Source organism: Mangifera indica, chromosome 3, assembly GCF_011075055.1.
Source record: "Mangifera indica cultivar Alphonso chromosome 3, CATAS_Mindica_2.1, whole genome shotgun sequence".
NCBI classification, from domain to species: Eukaryota; Viridiplantae; Streptophyta; class Magnoliopsida; order Sapindales; family Anacardiaceae; genus Mangifera; species Mangifera indica.
The window spans coordinates 785,807-806,276 of NC_058139.1; the positions used below are offsets into that span (position 1 = coordinate 785,807).

Sequence of the window (20,470 nt, forward strand, 5' to 3'; positions counted from 1 at the left end):
TTCAAGGGAAACCTGTATAATTAACTCTTAATAACAATTGTAAGGCATTAGTAAAGAACCAAATAGCATCATCATTTAGCAGAAACAAAAAAGGCTATTGGAATCAGCTCAAGAGTGTACATAAATGAGCCCCTTCCCTCAAATAATACCAAAAGCCAAAGGATATTAAATTACATTTGAGAATCAACTCATCCTATTTTCTCCATCATTTAGAGAGTTTGTTGAAACTAAAGACAACTAATCCTTCCAGCCCTCCTTGTTCAACCGCCGAGAAGCAAGGCCTTTAGAAGAAACACTTGGGGTAACCGGCATTGAGGGAGTCTTGGGTGCTTCCTCATCATCCCAATCATCACCCCAACCGTTCTCCCATCCATCATCGGCATCTGAGTCTAATTTCGGTGCACCAGAAACTGGCAGCTCCATATCTAGTCTTTGATATTTAGTGCTGCTGCTATTGGAAAAATGCTTCCACCGAATGCTGGCACACATACAACCTGCTGCTAGTATGAGTAGGGCTGTTAAGGATATAAATACAAGGGTAGACTTTCGCTGCATGAAACTGAAATATGTAGACTCGGGAGTATTATCAGATTCCTCTTCCCAATTGTGTGCTATTAAATCACTAAAATCTAGACTGCAGTTACCATTTTTTCCTATAAACATGATTACGTTGTCAATTCCTCTCTTTTTGACAGAGAACGTGAGCTGCATAACCCAGAAACCAAGTCACAATCCACTCTTGGCATAAATAATAAATCAGCAATCAGAAAATCTTAAATTTCATCAATATCATATCCTGATTGAGGAAACGAAATTATCCTTAGACTGAGACTGTTAGATCATCATAATGCTTATTAAAAAAAAACAAACCATCAATATATATCATGTATGGGCATATAATCATAATAATGAAATGGAGTGCTTCTAGGAAAAATCCTCTTAAAAATGTCACCTTTTCCACTTCACATTCAATCATTTCAAAAGGCTACTGAAAATTTGAAATTCAGTGTAGTTTAACACAAGCTGTTGCAATGAATAACCATAAAACTGATGGACTAGTAGAAAAAAAAAAAGCTCTGTAACTGTGAGATGCTGAACAATTACCTCTACATGTCCCTCTTCTTTGAGTTGAACATCTGTTTCCTTTAGCCGAACATGTTCAGGAGCGGAAATTGTGACACCTAGAGGGCTTTTAACTTTACTTTGGATTAACAGTGATAGAGCTGGAGAGTCTGCAAAAGCAACCTGGACTCAAATCTTTATTTATTTTTTACCTGCTGCATGACTGAAAATAAAGGAAGCAAAAATATAGAGATAAAAAGGATTTCATGCATATTTTATCTCCACTCTACATAAAATTGTCCATATAATTCAGATCAATATATAAATATTATACTAGCAATACAAAGTATATAAACTCTTGTAGCCAATCTTACAAGATTTTCTGGAATTCAGCAATAAGATAGACTGGGATCATAAGAAGGCCAATCTTTCAATCTTCATACTCAATCCACGTTTCCGGATAATCTACGAATACATACTCTTATTCAATATTGATTTTTAGTACTTAGCCATTCTTTAAATCCTTGCCTCACCTATATGGCCAAACATCCAACTTTAACAAATCAATGCTAAGTGCAGGGGAAACAAAAAACATCCAATCGAAGAAACAACCCATCAAATGCACTTATGAGCTATAAAATGATAAAAAGAAACATCATCAAAAGTAAACAAACACACACCGTTCCCGAACTCTCGAAAAAGCAACAAATTTTTTACCATATTCCATGCACTTTTCAGATGAATCACATTTACTAAGAATGCACACTTCAATTTAACAATGATTTTTTGTACTTAACCATTCTTTAAATCCTTGCCTTGCCTATACAGCCAAACATCTAACTTTAACAAATCAATGCTAAGTGCAGCGGAGACAAAAAAACATCCAATTGATGAAACATCCTATCATATGCGCATGTTAGCTATAAAATGATAAAAGTAAATGATTGAATACGCACCGTTTCCGGGAACTCTCAAACAAGCAACAAAATTTTTACCATCATCCATGCACTTATTAGATGAATCACATTTTTCATCCTGAGTCCTTTTCCTTGTTGTTGCTTTGGAATCATCTATGGTGCCAGCCTCTTTAGGCAAATCTTTATATTTTGTCTCATCACTCAATTTCCCTTTGTCATTATCCCCCTCCTTAGCTCTTGATTCCTCATTAGTACCACCACTACTCTTCTGCATATTTTCAGCTTCCTTTGAACCCATTTCCTTGGTCGAGTTATTTTCGTTACTCTTCTGCACATTTTGGGTAGTCGAATTATCATATTTCCTAATATTTACACTCTCTTTCAATTTATCCCGTTGATCCTCTTTATCTCCTTTCGCTTTATCAACTTCAGCAGACTTTGTAACCGAGTCTGACCCGCCTGTTTCCTCATTTGAACCAGCCTTGCCTTTGGATTCCGAATCTAACCCAGAATTTGTATCTACATTTCCCTATAGAAAACCATGTCTATAATCAATCAAAAACAATATGGAGATTTCACTAAAAACACATTAAATAAATTAGTTTTATTCAAAATTTTACCTTCCCATCAACAGCAGAGCAGCCATTATCAAGTAGTAACAGTAAAACCGCCAAAAAAATAATGTAACGTGTTTCCATATTCTCAGAGATGAACCAACTCCTCTATGCTACAGCAGGTGCCTGAATTTTTTTTTTTTTTTTTAATTATGTAGGATAGAAGTATAGAGTAACCTCAAATACGACGACGTTTCAGAGGCGTGTTTCAGTAGATGTTAGTTATGAATATCATCGAACTTGACTGGCTCACAATAAACTGGTCCCGGGTTCAGGCTTTAAAACGGCGAGGGAGGTTGAGTGACCACAACACTCTTCTTTGTACGGTTGCTCCGAAGAAGAAGGATGGCGATACCCAGGAGCTCAACTCATCGTTTCGGTCACTTCCTAGTTGCCACTTGCAAGCAGCCAGCTCGACGGTGAGGGAACTTCAACTTGAGACGGTTTATTATTATTATTATTTTAATAATTTTGGACATAATATTAACATTAGAAATAAAGGACATCTGGGCATTGCTTACCCAACATGATTTGAAAGGCCACCAAACAGAATAAATGTACTGTCCCCCCCAAAATAAGGACGATCCAAGCCTCATTCTTAAGATTTGTCCGGGTCATATTTTTTTATCCGTAAAATTTTAAAAAATATTTTTTCATAAGTTCTCAACAAATAAAAGAAAAAATGTAATATATTATTATATAATTAATAATTTTAAATTTAAAAAAATAATATTTAATTATATGATAATATATTATTAATATACTTAATTATATATTTAAATATGTATATACATAAGATTGTCATATATTATGGAATTAATATTATTTACACCTTTAAAATGTAATTAATCAATTAGACTTTTATCTTCCATAAATAATCAAAATTTTAACTTAAAACTATTTTGGAGAATAGTAATTTTATGCATAATCTTTGTCATATCACACTCAAGATAGTGTGATCATTATTATATTGTACTAAAAAAATATGATTTAATTGAAATCATACTTAAAATGATAAAATTTAACAAAATTTAGTGTGAATAACCATGTCTTAGGTGCAATTTTGACTATAAGTACATTTGAAAAAATTTAGGATGATTAGATCTAGTTAAGTTGCATACGAGGTAGTGCATTTTAGCTATCTCACCATTTCAAACGGGATTCAAGCCAAAAAGTGTCATTTTAAATGTGCAATTTGACTCGTTCATCCATTTTGAATGATGCGATTTAATTTTTTATATTATCAACCATAAAATTAATATAAATCAGATATGAAAAACACATTTAATAAAGATTTGGAAAATAAATCATTGTTCAACTTGTATAAGCACATCATAAGGTATTATTGCAACATGTCAATTAACACATCTCACTAACAAAAATTGTCTATGGATGGGAAATTGTTAAATCGTCGTTCTCCCAAATTAAATCATTTAATTTTTTAACCATGCAAATTGGTGGGGTTTTCTTTTCCAATGGCCCTAACTTTAAAAATAGCTTTATTCGCAGCAAAAAGGCAAGGCAATGTGCTTAACCTAAGTCTTAAGTATAGAATATGCTAAACCTCAATGGATTTCATAGCCCATAAATAACAACTCATATTTTTCCGAATTGATTTTAAGTTGCCTTTTTTATATTTGAGTCAACCTTAAGTTGTACTTTATTCAGGTCTGATCCCAATTAAATCCAAACCAAATTCCAATTGTTTAACGGACAAAGGCTTGAAGCAATGTTCACTGCTTCAAGTGATTTCTCAAATCAAATGGTTTTTTCAAAGCCTCAAATCAAATAGAGCCCAAAACTTGTCTTTGGGTTAGAATTAACCAATGAAACAAGGTCTTGGAATTTACAAATTTCTCCTTTGTAATTTATAATACAAGAAGATGATAGCTGAATTATGATGCATCTATTTTAGAATGGAAATTAAAATGAATTTTCGTGGCTCAAGTCACACCTCTGAACTCTCAACTAAAAGAAAGAGAATTGGATTAGGCCCAGACCACTGGATATGTTTAAGCCCTGTAATTTTAGACGAGTCCGGGCCTAGCTCCTGCATCCACAATTAAAGTTAAATCAAATTCAAATGAATTTATATTTCATAGTAGGACTGTAGGGGCGGATTCAAATTGGATCAAACCGATTAGAGATCAATTTGATTTTGATCCAAATCTAAAACTCAGCGCAAATTAAAAATGAGATCATTGAAGAAACTATCTAAAAATATTAGAGAAGATGAATATGTTAACAACTTTTTGTTAACTCACTAGATTCGAATTGATTCGTTTAAATTGAACATCAAATCAAAATCAAACTAGATTGGTTCGAATGCAACCCTAGTTTATAGTATAATCCATTTTCTAAATAGTTAAGAAGCTTTTTGTCCATAATTTTCTCATTTAGTTATACCTTGGAATTCCTTTACGAGCAATACTATAAATAATTAGATATTGTTTTATTCTTAATTTAAAATCATTCAATCACATAATAATATATATATATATATACCTAAAATAAGTATACATAATTTATTATTTCTTAATTACCTCCAAATAATGTTGTTTTGATGCTTAGAATGCCAAAATTTGACTTAAGTCTTTAAATATGACATGACTTAAATCAGCCAGAGTTGAGGTGAAACCTACCACACAATTTGCCCAACCACCCGAAGCAAAGGCATGCTACATTCAGTTGAAAAGTCTATTTATTTGTCATCTATCAAAATTACCAGTTAAAAAGATATTTTTACTATTTTATACAATACTTAATAAAAATTTAGGGGGAGGAGGATCTGAAAGCGACAACTTAGAGAAACAATAGATTTCTGTTGCGGCTAGAGATATCAGGTGAGGTGATATCTCAATTGTTCAACACTATTCATTCTGCTATTTTTATAATTTCGAAGCCTGTTGGTGGCTTTCCAACATTATTCTCTTGGTTTTAGTGTCATTCTATAGTACAGTGTTTCCAATTTGTGACACTGCTCTGATGACTTTTAAACATTGTTATTCTATATTCGATGGCTTTTTGTGGTTTTTCTAAAACTGTATTCCAGCTTCTAACACTATTCTAATGACTTTCTCTGATGTTTTGTTTGGTATTCCCAACCTCTACCTCTAGCTTTATACAAAATTTAACCAACTTTCATCCAAAAATTTAACAAATTTTATGAAAACGATTTCAACCGAAAACGGGAAAATGAACATTTCAAACCTAATGGGTGGAAAACAGTGGTTTCATGGAAATTCAAGTAGAAAATAGTCATCCAACAGAAAAAAACATTAGCCATACTTAAGCCATTAATTCTCAGATGAACAAGGTCCACAAATCACCTACTTCGGTTCGTCGGTGCTACATGTCGACCACATGGGGCTCAACTCAAGTCAACTTACCCAAATTTGAGGTTTTCGCTTTTCGGTATGGACACTGCATGCAGTTGCAGCCACCGCCACCAAGGTGCAAACTACTTTATATTGCTGAAACTAAATATATAACAAATCACAATCAATGCCATTAAAGAAGAAACCAGTTAGTTACACATGGAGTTTGGTAAATAAGCTTCATAATTTATTAAATTGTTGTGTCAAAAGTCTTCGAATTCTTGTTGATAGATAGGTTTAGGCTAAGAAGACTAGACACCAGGCAGAGTATTAGAATTGTCAAACCGACCGACCTGGTCTATCAAAATTGTTCATAGAATTTTCAAATATTCCCAGCGGCCCATGACAGCTCATCTCAGAACTCTTTTGTAAAACCAGTCACACACACACACACTCTTCGGTATCTGTCTAATCTCGGGGGTGATTTCAATGAAGTTGAGCCTAATTCTAGTTTGAATTAAAGTTATAGTACCTAGTTCAAGTATAGTTTTTAAAGTTAGATTCGAACCAAACTAATTTTGTCTCAAAAATTAGTTTGACTTAATTCAGCTCAATTCAAATTGAATTAGATCAAACTAGGGTCGAGTTTGAGTTGAGATGATTGGTTCGTTTTTTAAATAGAGCTCAACTTGAGTTAGAAGGAGTTCAATTTGGTTTGGCTCGTGAACTAGGCAAATGGTTCAATTTGGTTTTAGTTTGACTTGCAACTTGATTTGATTCACGTCAAATAATTTTCTAAATATTGTCATTTGTTCATTATTATTAAAATAATATCGTTTTGTCAATGAGTCACAAACTTATCTGAGTCACAAATTTGAATCATAAACTCAAATCAAGCTTCGAAGTTCAAGCTTAAAGATCAAATCGAAGTGGAACATATTTTCATTTGAGTAAAACTCAAACCAGAGATATTTAGGCTCGACTTAGTATGATTCATATTCACTCCTAACAGCATCATCAAAAGGTCACCAAAGAAATGAATAATGTTTTTACAGGGATGAACAATATTATGAGATAAATAAATCAGTTGATCTTGAGTCAAACATAAACTTCAATTTGAAATTAATTTATTTAAGTGAAGTTGTGGATTCGATCCTAACTGTATAATTCATAACACAAATATGGTTAATGGATTTATCATCTTTGTAGTTTGAGGGCATTATTTTGAGGTCAAATTGGTTCTTTATTTTTATTCACAATTGACTTGAAGGGGCTTATAAAAGATGATGTTTCATCATCTTATCAAAAAACCAGAAAATGACATGAAAAATTTTCGATAAGGGGGGACCATAGCGAGGTAGCTTAGAGGCCACAAGAATTACATGGAAAATTTTCTTCTACATATTATCCCTTCAATTTTTTCAAAACCAACACCACAACTAGTTATACCAACTTAATATAACACATAACATGCCTTCAATCATGTTATCTGCAAATCCATATTACCATGAGATCACTTTTCATAACAGCTCCAATCTCCCAATCCTTTTACTTTCTATAGCCACAAGATTTACCGTCAAACTATGTAATAACTTATGTAACTATACATCTTATCCTGAGATACTGAATAACATAATCATGACTAAAACACCTTACATAAGACCCTCTATTCATTATAAGCTTGCAGTAAATGACAGACAGACCCCAACCACTTTGCATGGACTTTACATTTCGATGTATTTCTCGTTGGTTCGATTTTCAATCTCATCGACCTCAAACTTCCTTGGAGGGTTGGCAGCACAAGCTTTAATTCCTTTCTGCTTAATCAGCTCGCCTATTAAAACCTGTAACCGACTGAATCCTGACAAACCCTTCCATCAAAAAATGAAATTTGTCACAATCTGAACCGGCCGCGTAGTTTGATTGTCGAGGATCAGAATCTCAATCATACATGTATGGAGTTGCAGCAGTTTGTAACATCAAGCCCATAACCTGTTTAAGCTGCGAGGGCCGTTTTCATATTTACCTACCTTTCGATGACTCACCCAATTGGATATTCCCAGTCTCCCTTTCAAATTCTCAACCCTAATTGTCGTGGTGAGATTACCTTACCAGGAAAGTGACGCGTGTGAGCAAAGCGGCGTCGTTTAAATCCCCATTGAAAAAGTTGCGCGTTTAAAGAAATATTTACCAAGAAGGGAAGGGATCACAAGAATCTGGAATTTCTCATTTGCTTCAGGGCGTTAATCGATGAGATAGTGACACGTGTAAGGTGTCCACTAGTGAGGGGTTAACGTGTCTGTCTCAGCAGACAGGACCACTGCCAATAGTTGGCGTTGCCTGGCTGTGCCAGTTGGACCAAGTCCATATACCGACAAAACACCACTTTTTGACAATTTTAGTTTCAGGAATACCCCTCTAATTCCATTCAATTACGTCGCTCCTGTATTAAACCAACCTTAGTGGTAAATTCAAATTAAATTAAATATGGATATGAATATAGGTTGGTTTAAGTTTAATTTAAATCTATTATAATAAATTTTAATAGGTTAAGGATATTTTGAAAGGTCATCTGTGAAATAAATAATATTATTATAGAAATAAATGTATTATTGATGAGATGAATAATATTAGAACTTTAAATTAAATTCAAATTGAATTATCAAATTAAATTTTTTTGTTCAGACAAAATTATAAATATGATAAACAAACCCAATTATGTTTGGTTAAAGGGTGTAGCTCCATCGTGATTGGTTTATTTATAATTATGTTGTTTTAAATCTGATATAAGTATATACTTATACTTTTTTTGTATCTTGTAAACTTGAAATCAATGAAAATCCGAGGGTGATAATGCATAAATTTGTCTATGCAATTGATTTTGATTTTCAATTCTTTTTCTCGTGACTCTCTTTCTAACAATTTGTATACTGGATATGACAAAAATTTATCTTGTATAGCGATATAACAAGTAATATAATTGAGCTTTAAAAGGGAAATGTCGGTTGATTGAGGGAAAATTTCAGAAGATACAACGAAGAAGAAAAAGAAGATGGGGATTGAGAGAGTACTGTGAACTGTTGAGGCTTGACTATAAGGCGGTCGTTAGGTATTTTCACATGCACATGCAAAAAGCTTTCTTTTTGGGCATTGAAGATTTGATTGATGTCTTTCACGAGCTTTATCTTTCAAGCAATACCTTTATGTCTTTAATGCAGAGATGACATGGTCCCATTCTGATTTCGATAGGCTTATTTCTGATCTGAATTTTGAAGAAGGAAAGGAAAAGGTCCAACCTCATTCAAAATAAGTGGTTGATATGAGTCAGTGGTGCTTGGCTCCTTTTTATCCTCAACTTTGGCCTTGGATGGCTCATAATAACATGTGCCATCCTTTCTTGTCTCCCAATCAGGTTGAGTTTTAGCTGTAGCATGTGAAAATCGGTGGAAAATCAAAAGGATTTTTAGCACAAAACTGTGCTAGAGTATGGGCAGGCTGATATGATTCAAACTTGCACAAAATCAGATTACTGTGTGAGATTGATTGACATTTAAAAACAAAGATATGGGAGTAGCATAAATATCTTTTTGCCGAGATTACAAGAATCACCTTGTTCCAACCAAAGTAAGCAGTCACAAATAAGTAATTAGCTATAACAACAAAGATTAATCTATATTTCTTAATTATTAATAGAATTAGATTTGAATCGAATTGACTTAATTTTGAAAATTAACTTGACTTAAATTTTTATAGATTAAACTTGAATTAAGAGAGTTAATTTATTTTTTAAATTGAATTAAATTTGAATTTATAAAAATTTAATTCAATTTAATTTAAAGGATATATTATTATATAATTTATTAATTTAAATTTAAATTTAAATATAGTTTAATTATATTATAATATATCTTTTAAATACTAAATTAAATGCTAAAAACTGACTAAAGATACCATGATAATGAAAGTAGGACAGACAATTAGAGCTTAACCGCTGAGCTGATATGGGGGTTGAGCTTTTTAAGCGGTTTCAGCTGCATTGACGATGAGGTCCTGAGGCGTGGAGGCGTTGGACGCGAAGCAAAAGATAAAGAGAGGGCTCAGTCTTGCTAAAAGACGCGTGGAGGCAAGACGTAGGAACAGAGAAGCTGACTGCAAGCATTTAATCGAAAAAGTAGTCTTTAGGGAAGTGGGGACCTCTATATGTACACGATACACCAAGTCAACTTTTTTTTTTTTTGAAAAGCCAACACCCTCAACCAGATACACGGTTTCAGATCAAATATTACGGGCATTTACAAGAGCAACACCAAAGTCTCTTTTTTCAACCGACTTAGGATATTTAACGACGGCCCAAAGACTTAATTCGCACCCAAAGTTTAGCCTATACGTAAACATACATTCGTAATATTTTAAAATTTTAAATATTTATTTATAAATAATTAAATTTAACAAAAATTATTAATTATAAAAAGTAAAATTATCATTTTATCACTAAACTTTAAAATCTGAAAAATTTATATCATTTTTTTGATTGGTTTAAAAAACTAATAAATTTTTCTTTAGAATTAAGTTTTAAAAAAATTTACTTTTTTTCATAAGGTTTGGAAAACTAATCTAGCCAACTAATTCGTTCCCTCTCTCTCTTCGATGTTTCTCTCCCGAAGATGCTCTCTCCTGAAGGCTCCTTCTCCAGTGATGATAAAGGACAAAACCTTCGTTTGGATAATAAGGCATCAATTGGACGATGCTTCATCTAATTCGACAACGAAAAAAATGGTTTAGGATTTAATAACGATGATTTAGGGTGGAAAGAGATGATCACTGAAGATGGTGACAGGAAAGGTAAAGTAAAAAGACTTACGTTTGAGGAAAAAATATGACTTTTAAAAAATGAAAGTCTTAAGATATAATGAAATTGTTAGTTTTAAAAACTTGAAAGATGTGATAAAATTATATATTTTTAATATTATTACTAAAATAACAGTTTTACCTTTATATTTAACTGAAAATTTTAACAGATGTTAAGAGACTGGTGAGTGTTTGAGTTTTTGAAATTTCATAAGTGTATATATGTCTTTACAACAAACCTTCCGTGGGAATAAGTATTTTAGCCTTTAACAACTTTTTTCTCACATTCAAGATATTAATTTGACACTCCTTACCATTAATAATTCAAGGGAGTTGCAAGTCGCTGGTCTAGAGTTTCTTTCTCAATCGATGTGAGTTGAAACTCCTCATCAATCGATCACTTTTAACAATCCCTCACAATTAGGGCATCCATTTGACATATTTCACAACAAACCATTTGAGGGAGCTATGACTCATTAGTTTGAATTTCATGTTAATTGGAGAATCAATGTTAAATAAAAATAAAAATAAAATATAAAATGACCAATAAAAAATAATGAAATGTAAGTTGATTAATAAAAGATTTTAAAGATAATATTAATATTTTTATATATAGTAAAAAGACTTTTTTCAAAGTCATGAGGATCAAGGGAACTCTCCTTTGAATTTACCACTCATCAATCACAGTTATTGTAATAGACCTTAATATGAGTAGTTGGTGTTATTGCCTATCAATCTAAGACATTAAAAGAACGTGAGAACAGGGATTATGAACATGAAGGGCGTCTGGTAACTTTAGCTGAAGTTCAATTTATCTTGGAAAGTAAAGTTGTAAACACAGGAGCTTGAAAAGCGCTTTAATCCGCAGCTATAAATAGTGGCAAGCCTCCCTGCTGGAGAAAAAAAATTCTATATCTTCCTCTCTACTATCAAAGGCTTGTAATGTTTCTGATCCAGCCATTTCTTCTCCTTCTTAATTCTCCAGTCTCATCTTTCCGTGCTTCTTTACCCAACAATTCTTCAAGTTTGAGTCATATATTCTCAGATTATAGCCATTTCTAAGATTTTGTTTTAGAGGTCTTTTCTCGCTAGCTTTTCACAAGGAAGAGGGAGATTTTTCAGTACCCTGATTCCCTTTTTACATTATTTTCCTAGTCTTAAAGTTCTCTGCTTTCATTTAATACTTCAACAAGAAGAAGAAAGAAATGGAAGGAATTCAAGAGAACAATCCATATTTTTCATTCAGTGAATGTGCTGATATCCGGTCTTCGCTCTCACGACTGATATTAACCGGAGGCACCAACACAATCGACTCAATTTTCTCTCACTGTCAGCCAACAACACCCACCGTAACCGACCCTGCTTCTGAGTCACTAGGCTCGTCGGTTTATCTTCGCCACAGAGACATTCTCCAGAAATTTTCTGAAGAAAACTTCTCAAAAACAACCAACATGCTCACGTTTAATTCGGTAAACAGCCCACTTCAGAACTGGGCAAACAGTACAAGAACCACTTACATGGCTCCGACAAAGAAGAAGTTATACAGAGGAGTGAGACAGAGACATTGGGGCAAATGGGTAGCTGAAATTAGACTTCCTCAAAACAGAATGAGAGTGTGGCTAGGCACATACGAAACAGCTGAAGCAGCAGCTTATGCCTATGATCGTGCAGCTTACAAGCTTAGAGGGGAATACGCTAGGTTGAATTTTCCAAACATGAAAGATCCAAGCAAGTTAGGATTTGTAGACGGTACCAGATTGAATGCGTTGAAGAGTTCAGTTGACGCCAAAATTCAAGCAATCTGTCAAAGGGTGAAAAAGGAGAGAGCCAAAAAGACCGCCAAGAAAAGCAATGGCAACCTTGAGGGTAACAGTTCTAGAGCCACTGAGAAGGAAAAAATAGTGAAAGCAGTTGATTCGTGTTCATCTTCTTCAACCATGTCGCCTTTGATGAATTGGGATGGTGAATTGGTTTCACCAACTATTTCTGAAGATGGGATTTGGAAGAGTGATAATTCTCAGCCATCTGTTTCCACAGAATATCCCGCCATGGTGGCTGAGGAATCAGAATTTGAAGGTTGTTCGTTAGCAAGATTGCCATCATATGACCCTGAGCTGATCTGGGAGGTTCTTGCTAATTAAAAGAGTTTTCACTCTTACTATTCTCAATTCCCAATTTCAAGAAATAATTCAAACAATTATTATGCAATGTGTTAGAGGTGTGAGTGTAAATTGTAATTTTGATCTTGCGAGTAGTTTTATCTGGCCTTGTTTTTTATCCAAGGCAAATCTATTTTACCAGTTTCAAGCACCAAAATGTTGTATTAGAAGCTTTAGGTAAAACTGAAGTCTAGTAAAAAGTAGTTATGAGTTATATTTCGCACCAGTATTGGATGGATCTTTCTTTGCAGCTATTTTTTTTGTCTCTTATGCTGCTCCTAACAAATTTATTGACAAGACTCAAACCAAGTAAACCTAATAGGAAATATGAAACAGATAGTATTAGGTCATAATTTTATTTGATTAAATATTGTTTTAATATTGATTTAAATAATTCATCAATCTAATCAATGATTAGATCAATCAAGACCTAGATCAACCCCTTATCTAAATTTAAAAACATATATAAGAACTACCTCTACCTTATCCCATCTCTCTATCATAAGAGTGAATTTAGCCAAGTTTCGCAGCTTATCCTACTTGCTATCCATATAGCTACGGCAGTGAGTGGTCCTGGTCTTGCCTGCCTAAATGGTGGAAAAAAGATTGACGATTGGCCCATACCTTGTTTAGTCAAGACAACACCATGGATACGACCCCATGCATCAATCAATCATCCTTCTGTAACTTGAAAACGATTAACCTGCTATGGAATAATACAGTTTAAAGTACAATATCTGGTCCTCATTGCTTCACTCTACCACCATTTCATCAGTGTCACAAGAAAATTTTCAGGACCTACTAAATCAGTTGTCCTGGGGGAGAAACATGGGATATATTTTTTGAGCATCATATAAAATAGAAGGAATTAAGACTGCACAGAGCCCAAAAACATTGATGAAAATAAAATACCGGAAGTTTAAGATATCAAGATGATCATTGATGAAAGTAGGATATCACAGAGCACAAAACCCAGATTTGAGTATCAAACAACATATACATAGCTGAAATTTACGAATAGTTGTTGAGCTCTGTTGTGACCATAATGGCTTAAAAGTACAATAGATGGTAAGGGTATTGTTAGAGGACCTTTATCGAGCAGATAAATGGAGGTGCAATAATTTGACGGTACTACCAACTCAATGAATTCTTTGTTTGCTTTAGCTTAGCATTGTAGGATCTTTCAATCTCCTCCTGCAACAATCACGAATTGCAAAGTTTCTTAAATTGTTGCCAGCTTATTTGTTTTCAACAAAAATGGAATTGAGTTTTATCAATTACCCCTTTGTCATTACCAGAAAATTTATCAGAAAAAATAAATTAAAATGGGGCTCAAGTAAAATTTACCTTGCAAGATTTTATCAGAGGCTGCAAGAATGATGATCTGAAAAACATGATTGACTTCCCAAGGGTGGTTTTCTCCCATTCTGCCACCAAATAAAACACTTAAAAATGATGCAAAAAGAAAAAGAATTTCCATTGAGGCATACATGCAGAAATGGCAGTCCAGCAGCTTTTTCCTTTCACTCCTAAAATTATTTTGACTGCCCGAACCGAATCATGATATGGCTTTATTTTCATAATTACATCAATTGGAAAGTTCAAAATGATCAAAAACAATAAAATGTTCTAACTCTGAATTAACATACCATTCTCAGCATCATTTCTTAAAGATCCTGCGTTAAGTTCTTGTAGAAGCTGCCAATTAAAAAAAAAAGAAAATCCGATAACAGTTCATCATTTGACATTTTTAAAAAAGGGAAAAGGGCAAATTCTTTGAAGGCAATTTTTCTAGTGCATCTAGTCTTTGTAAATATGATGAAAATTTTCAATTAGGTATAACCTACCCTGAACAGTCACACAGATCAACAAGAAATCATCAGTCATATGCATGCTTACCTCAGACAGTGTTGGTACTGCAGTAGGATCAAATTCATCACAACTTTTTGGGTCAATAGGAATACAGACACGGCCTGAACAAGGAGAAAATTATCAAAGCAATACAATGAAGATTAATATCTAAATTTCATAATTTAAACAAAATTAAACGCTAATTTTTGGCAAGCTAACTCTACTTCAATTAGCTTTGAAAATTTTTGGTGTCAGAAACAAAATTTAATTCTTCATATATTTGACCACTATAACTATGAATTTAGTAAAAATATCTGAAAAAACCACTGACATCTGTTATATCATTTCAGGGCACTGACCTGTTTTTGGATGTACACAAAATGGAGCTTTCAATAAATGGTTCATGTGTTTTGACACCTAACAGATATACACAGATGAGTCCAACCTGAAGAGTTTACATACGTATTTTGCAACGGCTATAACTGATAGTGAGTATTGAAGCCAGGGAAGAAAAGAAAGGACAGGTCATGAACAAACCTCCATATCAAGCCTAGGGTAGGTAAAGGTAAACACAATTTCTTCAACGCATCTGCGCAGCCCTGGTGCCTGATATAGTGAACAAAGTAAAACAATTTCATATTATGTTAGTGAAAGCACAATTTGCAAGATCAAAGCATGCTATATAAAGTATATCAGAACTTTACAGACATACATATGATGACATATGTAGTGCTATTTTCAATATATGAAGCGAGATAATCATGATACTCTTGTCTCCTGAGGAGATTATAAAATATTTTTATTTTCTTCATAAATTTCATTTGATCAACTTCGAATTACCATAACTTGAACTTATGGTCACTAAAGGTACATGTTAATTTTCTTCTATTACTTATGGAACACATGCTGAAGGAAGGTGCCAACAACTAGAAGAAAAAACCATTTCATATCAACATTTGTGTCACACAAGGAAATTCAACCTTATTCTTTCCTGATTGCAGCATATGCTTTAGTTGCTCCCACCGAGAAACATTGATGTCATTGGACAATCGCCTATTCTCCTCCCACTTCCCTCGAAGTTCAGAAGCAACAGCTGCAAACATAAGTAATAAAGCACCAGTTTTAAGAAAATGGCAGACCTTTCTGTCTAAAAGAAAAGGAGGTGGGGCAAAAAGAATATAATATCTGTAGTATACATTCATCAGGAATCATGCTTAGAATCTTCTCATATCTCTCCTCAGTTGAAAATATTTGTTGACTTGAAAGCAGTTTCTCCTCAAAGAATTCCCTTAAAACGTCAGTATATGATCTCCTGCAGAGCTAGGGTGTCTTAGCAGATTAAACAATGAACAAAAATTAAAAAACACATAACATGTATCAACACTTACGATATGAAAGGATGAAGTGCTGGACCTGGCAGAGAAACCTTCTTATTACTATTTTCATTGCCCTGAACATGTTGCAAAATCAACAACATCAATTAAATTTAATACTAACAATGGTCCCCCACAATTCCAATTTCATCTCAAAACAGGATATAGCACCTTGTATAAACGAAAATAGTCAGCAATAGCTCCTCTCTGCTCATTTGTCAACCTACAGAGTAATGGCAGTACAATTGAAAATTCTTTGCCTCAACTCATATGTGACTAGAGAAACTTTATGGTATTACCTTCTTGCTTTTCCATCACAAACCCAACAATGAACACCTCGGCGGCCACTGTACACCCAAAGAATATGACTAAAACCAAAATCATCTGCACCAAAAAATTCAATTGACAATGTCAAAACGCATATATGCTTCTATATCTAACGCGTATGTTAATGTACATGATCATTGTGATTTGTGAAACTAGCCCATATCAAACATAAGATGCATAAGAAAAATATCAAATCTGCTTTAGTTATTTCATATCACTGCATAAACAATTTAAATATAGCTATGTATCTCCAGCAAATGGCCAATGCAGCAATAAATAGAGGATGCACACTGCAAGATACATGAATAAGGAAGATTTCCATACTATGTAAATTTTGAACTCACTTTTATTACTTTTTTATCACAATACTACAGTCTGATATACATCCCACAATATAACATATTTGGCTCCACCTAAAATATTACGTTAGTAGATCAAGACCTGCTGAGGATGACAAAAGATAAAGAGGCTCAAATAGTAGATATTTCATTCATCATAAGAGTAACTTCATGGTATTTCGCCTCTTCTTAATATGGCAATTCTGTATGTTTTCCAAATAGATAGCAACTGTTATGGGGCTAAGGTACTCGTGCTCACTTGGTTTCATGATACCTGCATGCACTTATTACACAGCAAATTATCAGAACAAACATCATGCACCTATGGATGGTACTCCTACCTCGGAGGGCAGTATCAATCACTTTAATAGCAGCAGTCATTAGAGGCCAGCACTGCAAGCATACATCAGCACCTGAGCAGCAATATCTAACATCATCGTAATCAGTTATATCCTGGGAGAAAGATGAAAGTTAACATGTCAACTAATGAAGTGTTTACAAGATAACAAAAAGATAGTTTCCAGATAAGTCAAGTAGCTTACAATGTCAAAAATAAGCTCCCTTTCCACTGGAGAAAAAACATTATTTTCACCACCTTGTGCATAGGCATGCCTCTTGGCGGGCTACAGTAGAAAGAGGTCAAAGAAAATTATATCGATGACAACTAAATTCAAAGAAATGATATAGAGTAATTTTAGCATTTAATCCACTCTTCTGGAGTGTCACATAACACTGTAGATGAACACCACCTCCAGGATTGTTCTTGAAATATCAAAGTGTATTCTTTCATGCACTGTGAAATGAGGGGAAGATTGGTTCCATGTATTTCAAGCTTAAAAAAACAGTTAGATTTGAAAAATCGCAGTCTAAACATAGAGAACCAAGTGAATCAACAAGAAAACTAACATTAATTAATTTGTTCCATTAGACAGATATATTGTCAGTATAAATACAAAAGAAAACGTTGAAAGGAACATCATAATTCCAAAGTAATGATGAACAGTAAGAGCTTACATCTACACTGTAGACAGGCCCGATATCTATTTTAAATGGACACTTTTCTTTGATGGCAATTTCCAGCTCAGGAGCACTGTTGAAAGACTGGAATCGCAGATAAATATCATTGTCCAGAGTGAAAGAAAATTCTCTGCGGCCAAAGTAAGAGTTGTCGCAGCCAGGATGCTTCCCATCTAGAAATTAAGTGGAATAATCACAAAAGAGATAACTACTAGTTTTACAGGCCACCAAGTTTATAAGAATGCAATTATAGAAAACGATCAATAATAATAGAAGATTTGACAAACCATTTCCATAAGACATCCACTTGAAGATATCAGCATGAGGAAAAAGCCTTCCTGCCACATTAAATTTCAGTTTTTAAAATAAAATCAACAAATGTTCAGGAAATTGAAATGTATGGCCGTCATAAAACTTCAAAATAACCAGAAATCATGCATGAGGTCGCTAAAAGTTTGCATTTGTCTGTAATTAATAAAATATGTAATATTAACAGAACTATAATAATTCTAATAATAATAAACCCTAAACCAAAAGAAAGTAAAAGAGGAATCAAATCGTAGCTACTACGAACTGAATTACATAAAATTTACCATAATAGACTTTGAGATAGTTAGCATTGAAGCCTTCAGGAATTATGGCTTCTTGATTTAAAGCGTTGATCAACATTTCTTCCCCTCCATTCTCGATTCCCTCTTTTGTCATGTTTGCTTGCTAAATCTGATAATTAAATAAGAAAGTTGCTCACTGTCTTAGATAAGATAATCGAATTATCAATTTTTGAACAATTGAAAAATATAATTGCGAGCAAGTAAACTAGACTGACAAGAGAAACGAAATCTGGTGGCAAGCTATGTAGCACGGAAATAGAAATGCGGAAATGTTGAAACGTATTTTCTCAAAAAATGTAAGAAACAGAGACGTGGGAAACTGTGTAAATATTAAAAATATAGGTTTATTTTATAAATATCAATATTTATAAAAAAAATACAGTATCCTGTATTTTTATGAAAAAATAAAAACAACAATTGCATTTCATTAAAATTGAAGCAACATCTACAATTTAACAGTCAAAATATAGATGGCATTTCTCTTCTCCTTAGAATTAAGTTTATTCATTCATATCCATTATGCAAATTCATGTCACAGCTACCAGGAAAAGAAATTGGAAGTTATTAAGCTATTAACACTTTCCAACTTCCAGAAAGTCAAATCAGTAAAGCTGAGACAAAAACCAAGTTCTGTAATTTTCAACTGGAAAAATTTGCCCTGCATAAACCCAAATGCAGAATAAATAAAGTCACGAAATCCTCAAAGCACAACACAAAGACTGTGATTTTCAGAATCCTCAAAGCACCACACAAAATCCTCAAATGCAGAATAAATAAATAAGTTTTGTAATTTTCAGTCAACTGTAATTTTCAAATCCTCAAATTCACAAAAAAACAGAATAAATAAAGGCTTCGAAAGCACAACATTTGAAAACCCAAATCTCATAAACAAGCCAAGAGTCAAAGTGTCAAACAATTTAAAAAACAACTCATCAGACCACAAAGATATAAGCTTTGAAGCATACCCACCATGCAATTGAGGTCTGTCACTCCATACTTAAGCTGCTCAGCAAGATTCTGAAACGACAAGAAAAAAAATAAAAAACTGTTCTAAATTAATGGCTAAATTAGCTAGGAACTCAATAATTACTCATGGGAAAGGAATTACAGGTTTACATAATACATGGCGAAAGAATTATTCATAGGAAAATAATTACAGATTAACAATTTACATGTGTTGAATAAACTGTGCTAAAATCAAAATTGCAGCAACATACGAACCTAAAGCATGAAGCCGGAAACGGATCGTTGAAGATGGAACAGAGCGTCAAAGACAGAACAGAGAGTTGAAGACGGAAGAACTGATGAAGTCGTCGCCCGTCAAAGACGAACAAGTCAGTATTTGAGAACTGATGAAGCTGTCGATGCACTGATGTCTGATGAAGCCGGAGATACGTTCGCCGAGACTTAGAGACACCGGAGACGGTCACCGGAGACAGAGAGGATTTGTGACAGGCTGACAGCGATGAAGAGGAGATGGTTAGGGTTTGAAATAGCGGGAAATGAACGAGGGTAGGGTTTCTAATAAATTTTTCTGGCGGGAAAAATGTACTTGGGCCTAGTTCAGATTTAACTGTACTCCCGACTCCTGAGAACGGCCCATAAATTAATATCTTTGACTTCAAACGCCAAACAAATTTTGAATAGTCCCACTGGCATAAAAAGATATTTATATGCGAGTAGCCTAGTATTGATAAAAAATTCTAGTTCTTCCTTTTACATATAATATTGTAAGATATATATATATATATATATATATATATATATATATATATATATATATATATATATATAGTAATGTTAAAATAACAGAATTTTTTTAATTTATTATATAACCTCAAATTAATAAAAATAAATAAAAGTGAAATTATTATTTTATTTCAATTATTTTTTTAAATTATTATATAACTTTAAATTAATAAAAATAAAAAATAAATCCTTGAAATAACCAAATTATATCAAAACTCATTTATCTCCCCCTCTTTTTCATCTTCACATTTTTCTTTCTCTCTTCCATTTGATAGGAGTGTTAATGA

General features: G+C 33.4%; 3 protein-coding genes across 4 annotated transcripts; 1 reads left to right on the forward strand and 2 right to left on the reverse strand.

Annotated features, from left to right (window-relative positions):
• On the reverse strand, positions 1 to 3,062 carry LOC123211011. Its single transcript, XM_044629510.1, has 4 exons — positions 2,600 to 3,062; positions 2,019 to 2,508; positions 1,105 to 1,232; positions 1 to 705 (listed from the first exon to the last, which is right to left on the reverse strand). Exons 1-4 carry the CDS (start codon positions 2,675 to 2,677, stop codon positions 238 to 240), a joined length of 1,164 nt encoding a protein of 387 aa, XP_044485445.1. The 5' UTR covers positions 2,678 to 3,062; the 3' UTR covers positions 1 to 237.
• Positions 3,063 to 11,620: 8,558 nt separating this feature from the next.
• On the forward strand, positions 11,621 to 13,155 carry LOC123211013 (ethylene-responsive transcription factor ERF061-like). The gene has a single exon (XM_044629513.1). It carries the CDS (start codon positions 11,964 to 11,966, stop codon positions 12,897 to 12,899), a length of 936 nt encoding a protein of 311 aa, XP_044485448.1. The 5' UTR covers positions 11,621 to 11,963; the 3' UTR covers positions 12,900 to 13,155.
• Positions 13,156 to 13,815: 660 nt separating this feature from the next.
• Positions 13,816 to 19,943, reverse strand: LOC123211012 (DNA primase small subunit). Of its 2 annotated transcripts, none has more exons than XM_044629511.1 (18): positions 19,656 to 19,943; positions 19,404 to 19,451; positions 18,417 to 18,543; positions 18,111 to 18,161; positions 17,821 to 17,996; positions 17,349 to 17,429; positions 17,148 to 17,259; positions 16,441 to 16,525; positions 16,313 to 16,364; positions 16,157 to 16,218; positions 15,965 to 16,080; positions 15,749 to 15,861; positions 15,306 to 15,374; positions 15,128 to 15,185; positions 14,817 to 14,890; positions 14,567 to 14,615; positions 14,265 to 14,344; positions 13,816 to 14,111 (listed from the first exon to the last, which is right to left on the reverse strand). In XM_044629511.1, exons 3-18 carry the CDS (start codon positions 18,526 to 18,528, stop codon positions 14,049 to 14,051), a joined length of 1,353 nt encoding a protein of 450 aa, XP_044485446.1. In that variant the 5' UTR covers positions 18,529 to 18,543; positions 19,404 to 19,451; positions 19,656 to 19,943; the 3' UTR covers positions 13,816 to 14,048. The 2 variants fall into 2 exon arrangements, with proteins under 2 accessions (XP_044485446.1, XP_044485447.1); XM_044629512.1 differs by having other exon boundaries at positions 19,400 to 19,451.
• Positions 19,944 to 20,470: the final 527 nt, after the last annotated feature.

What these genes read in the sequence shown, in the direction of transcription:
- LOC123211013 (XM_044629513.1), top strand. Translation starts at nt 11,964, where the DNA reads ATGGAAGGAATTCAAGAGAACAATCCATATTTTTCATTCAGTGAATGT.
- LOC123211012 (XM_044629511.1), bottom strand. Translation starts at nt 18,528, where the DNA reads ATGACAAAAGAGGGAATCGAGAATGGAGGGGAAGAAATGTTGATCAAC. An exon ending in CTATCTCAAAGTCTATTATG is followed by an intron (nt 18,162 to 18,416) that starts GTAAATTTTATG and finishes TTAATGTGGCAG; the next exon opens with GAAGGCTTTTTCCTCATGCT. An exon ending in TGTGATGGAAAAGCAAGAAG is followed by an intron (nt 16,365 to 16,440) that starts GTAATACCATAA and finishes ATTACTCTGTAG; the next exon opens with GTTGACAAATGAGCAGAGAG.
- LOC123211011 (XM_044629510.1), bottom strand. Translation starts at nt 2,677, where the DNA reads ATGGAAACACGTTACATTATTTTTTTGGCGGTTTTACTGTTACTACTT. An exon ending in GCTCTGCTGTTGATGGGAAG is followed by an intron (nt 2,509 to 2,599) that starts GTAAAATTTTGA and finishes GGTTTTCTATAG; the next exon opens with GGAAATGTAGATACAAATTC. An exon ending in AAGAAGAGGGACATGTAGAG is followed by an intron (nt 706 to 1,104) that starts GTAATTGTTCAG and finishes TGGGTTATGCAG; the next exon opens with CTCACGTTCTCTGTCAAAAA.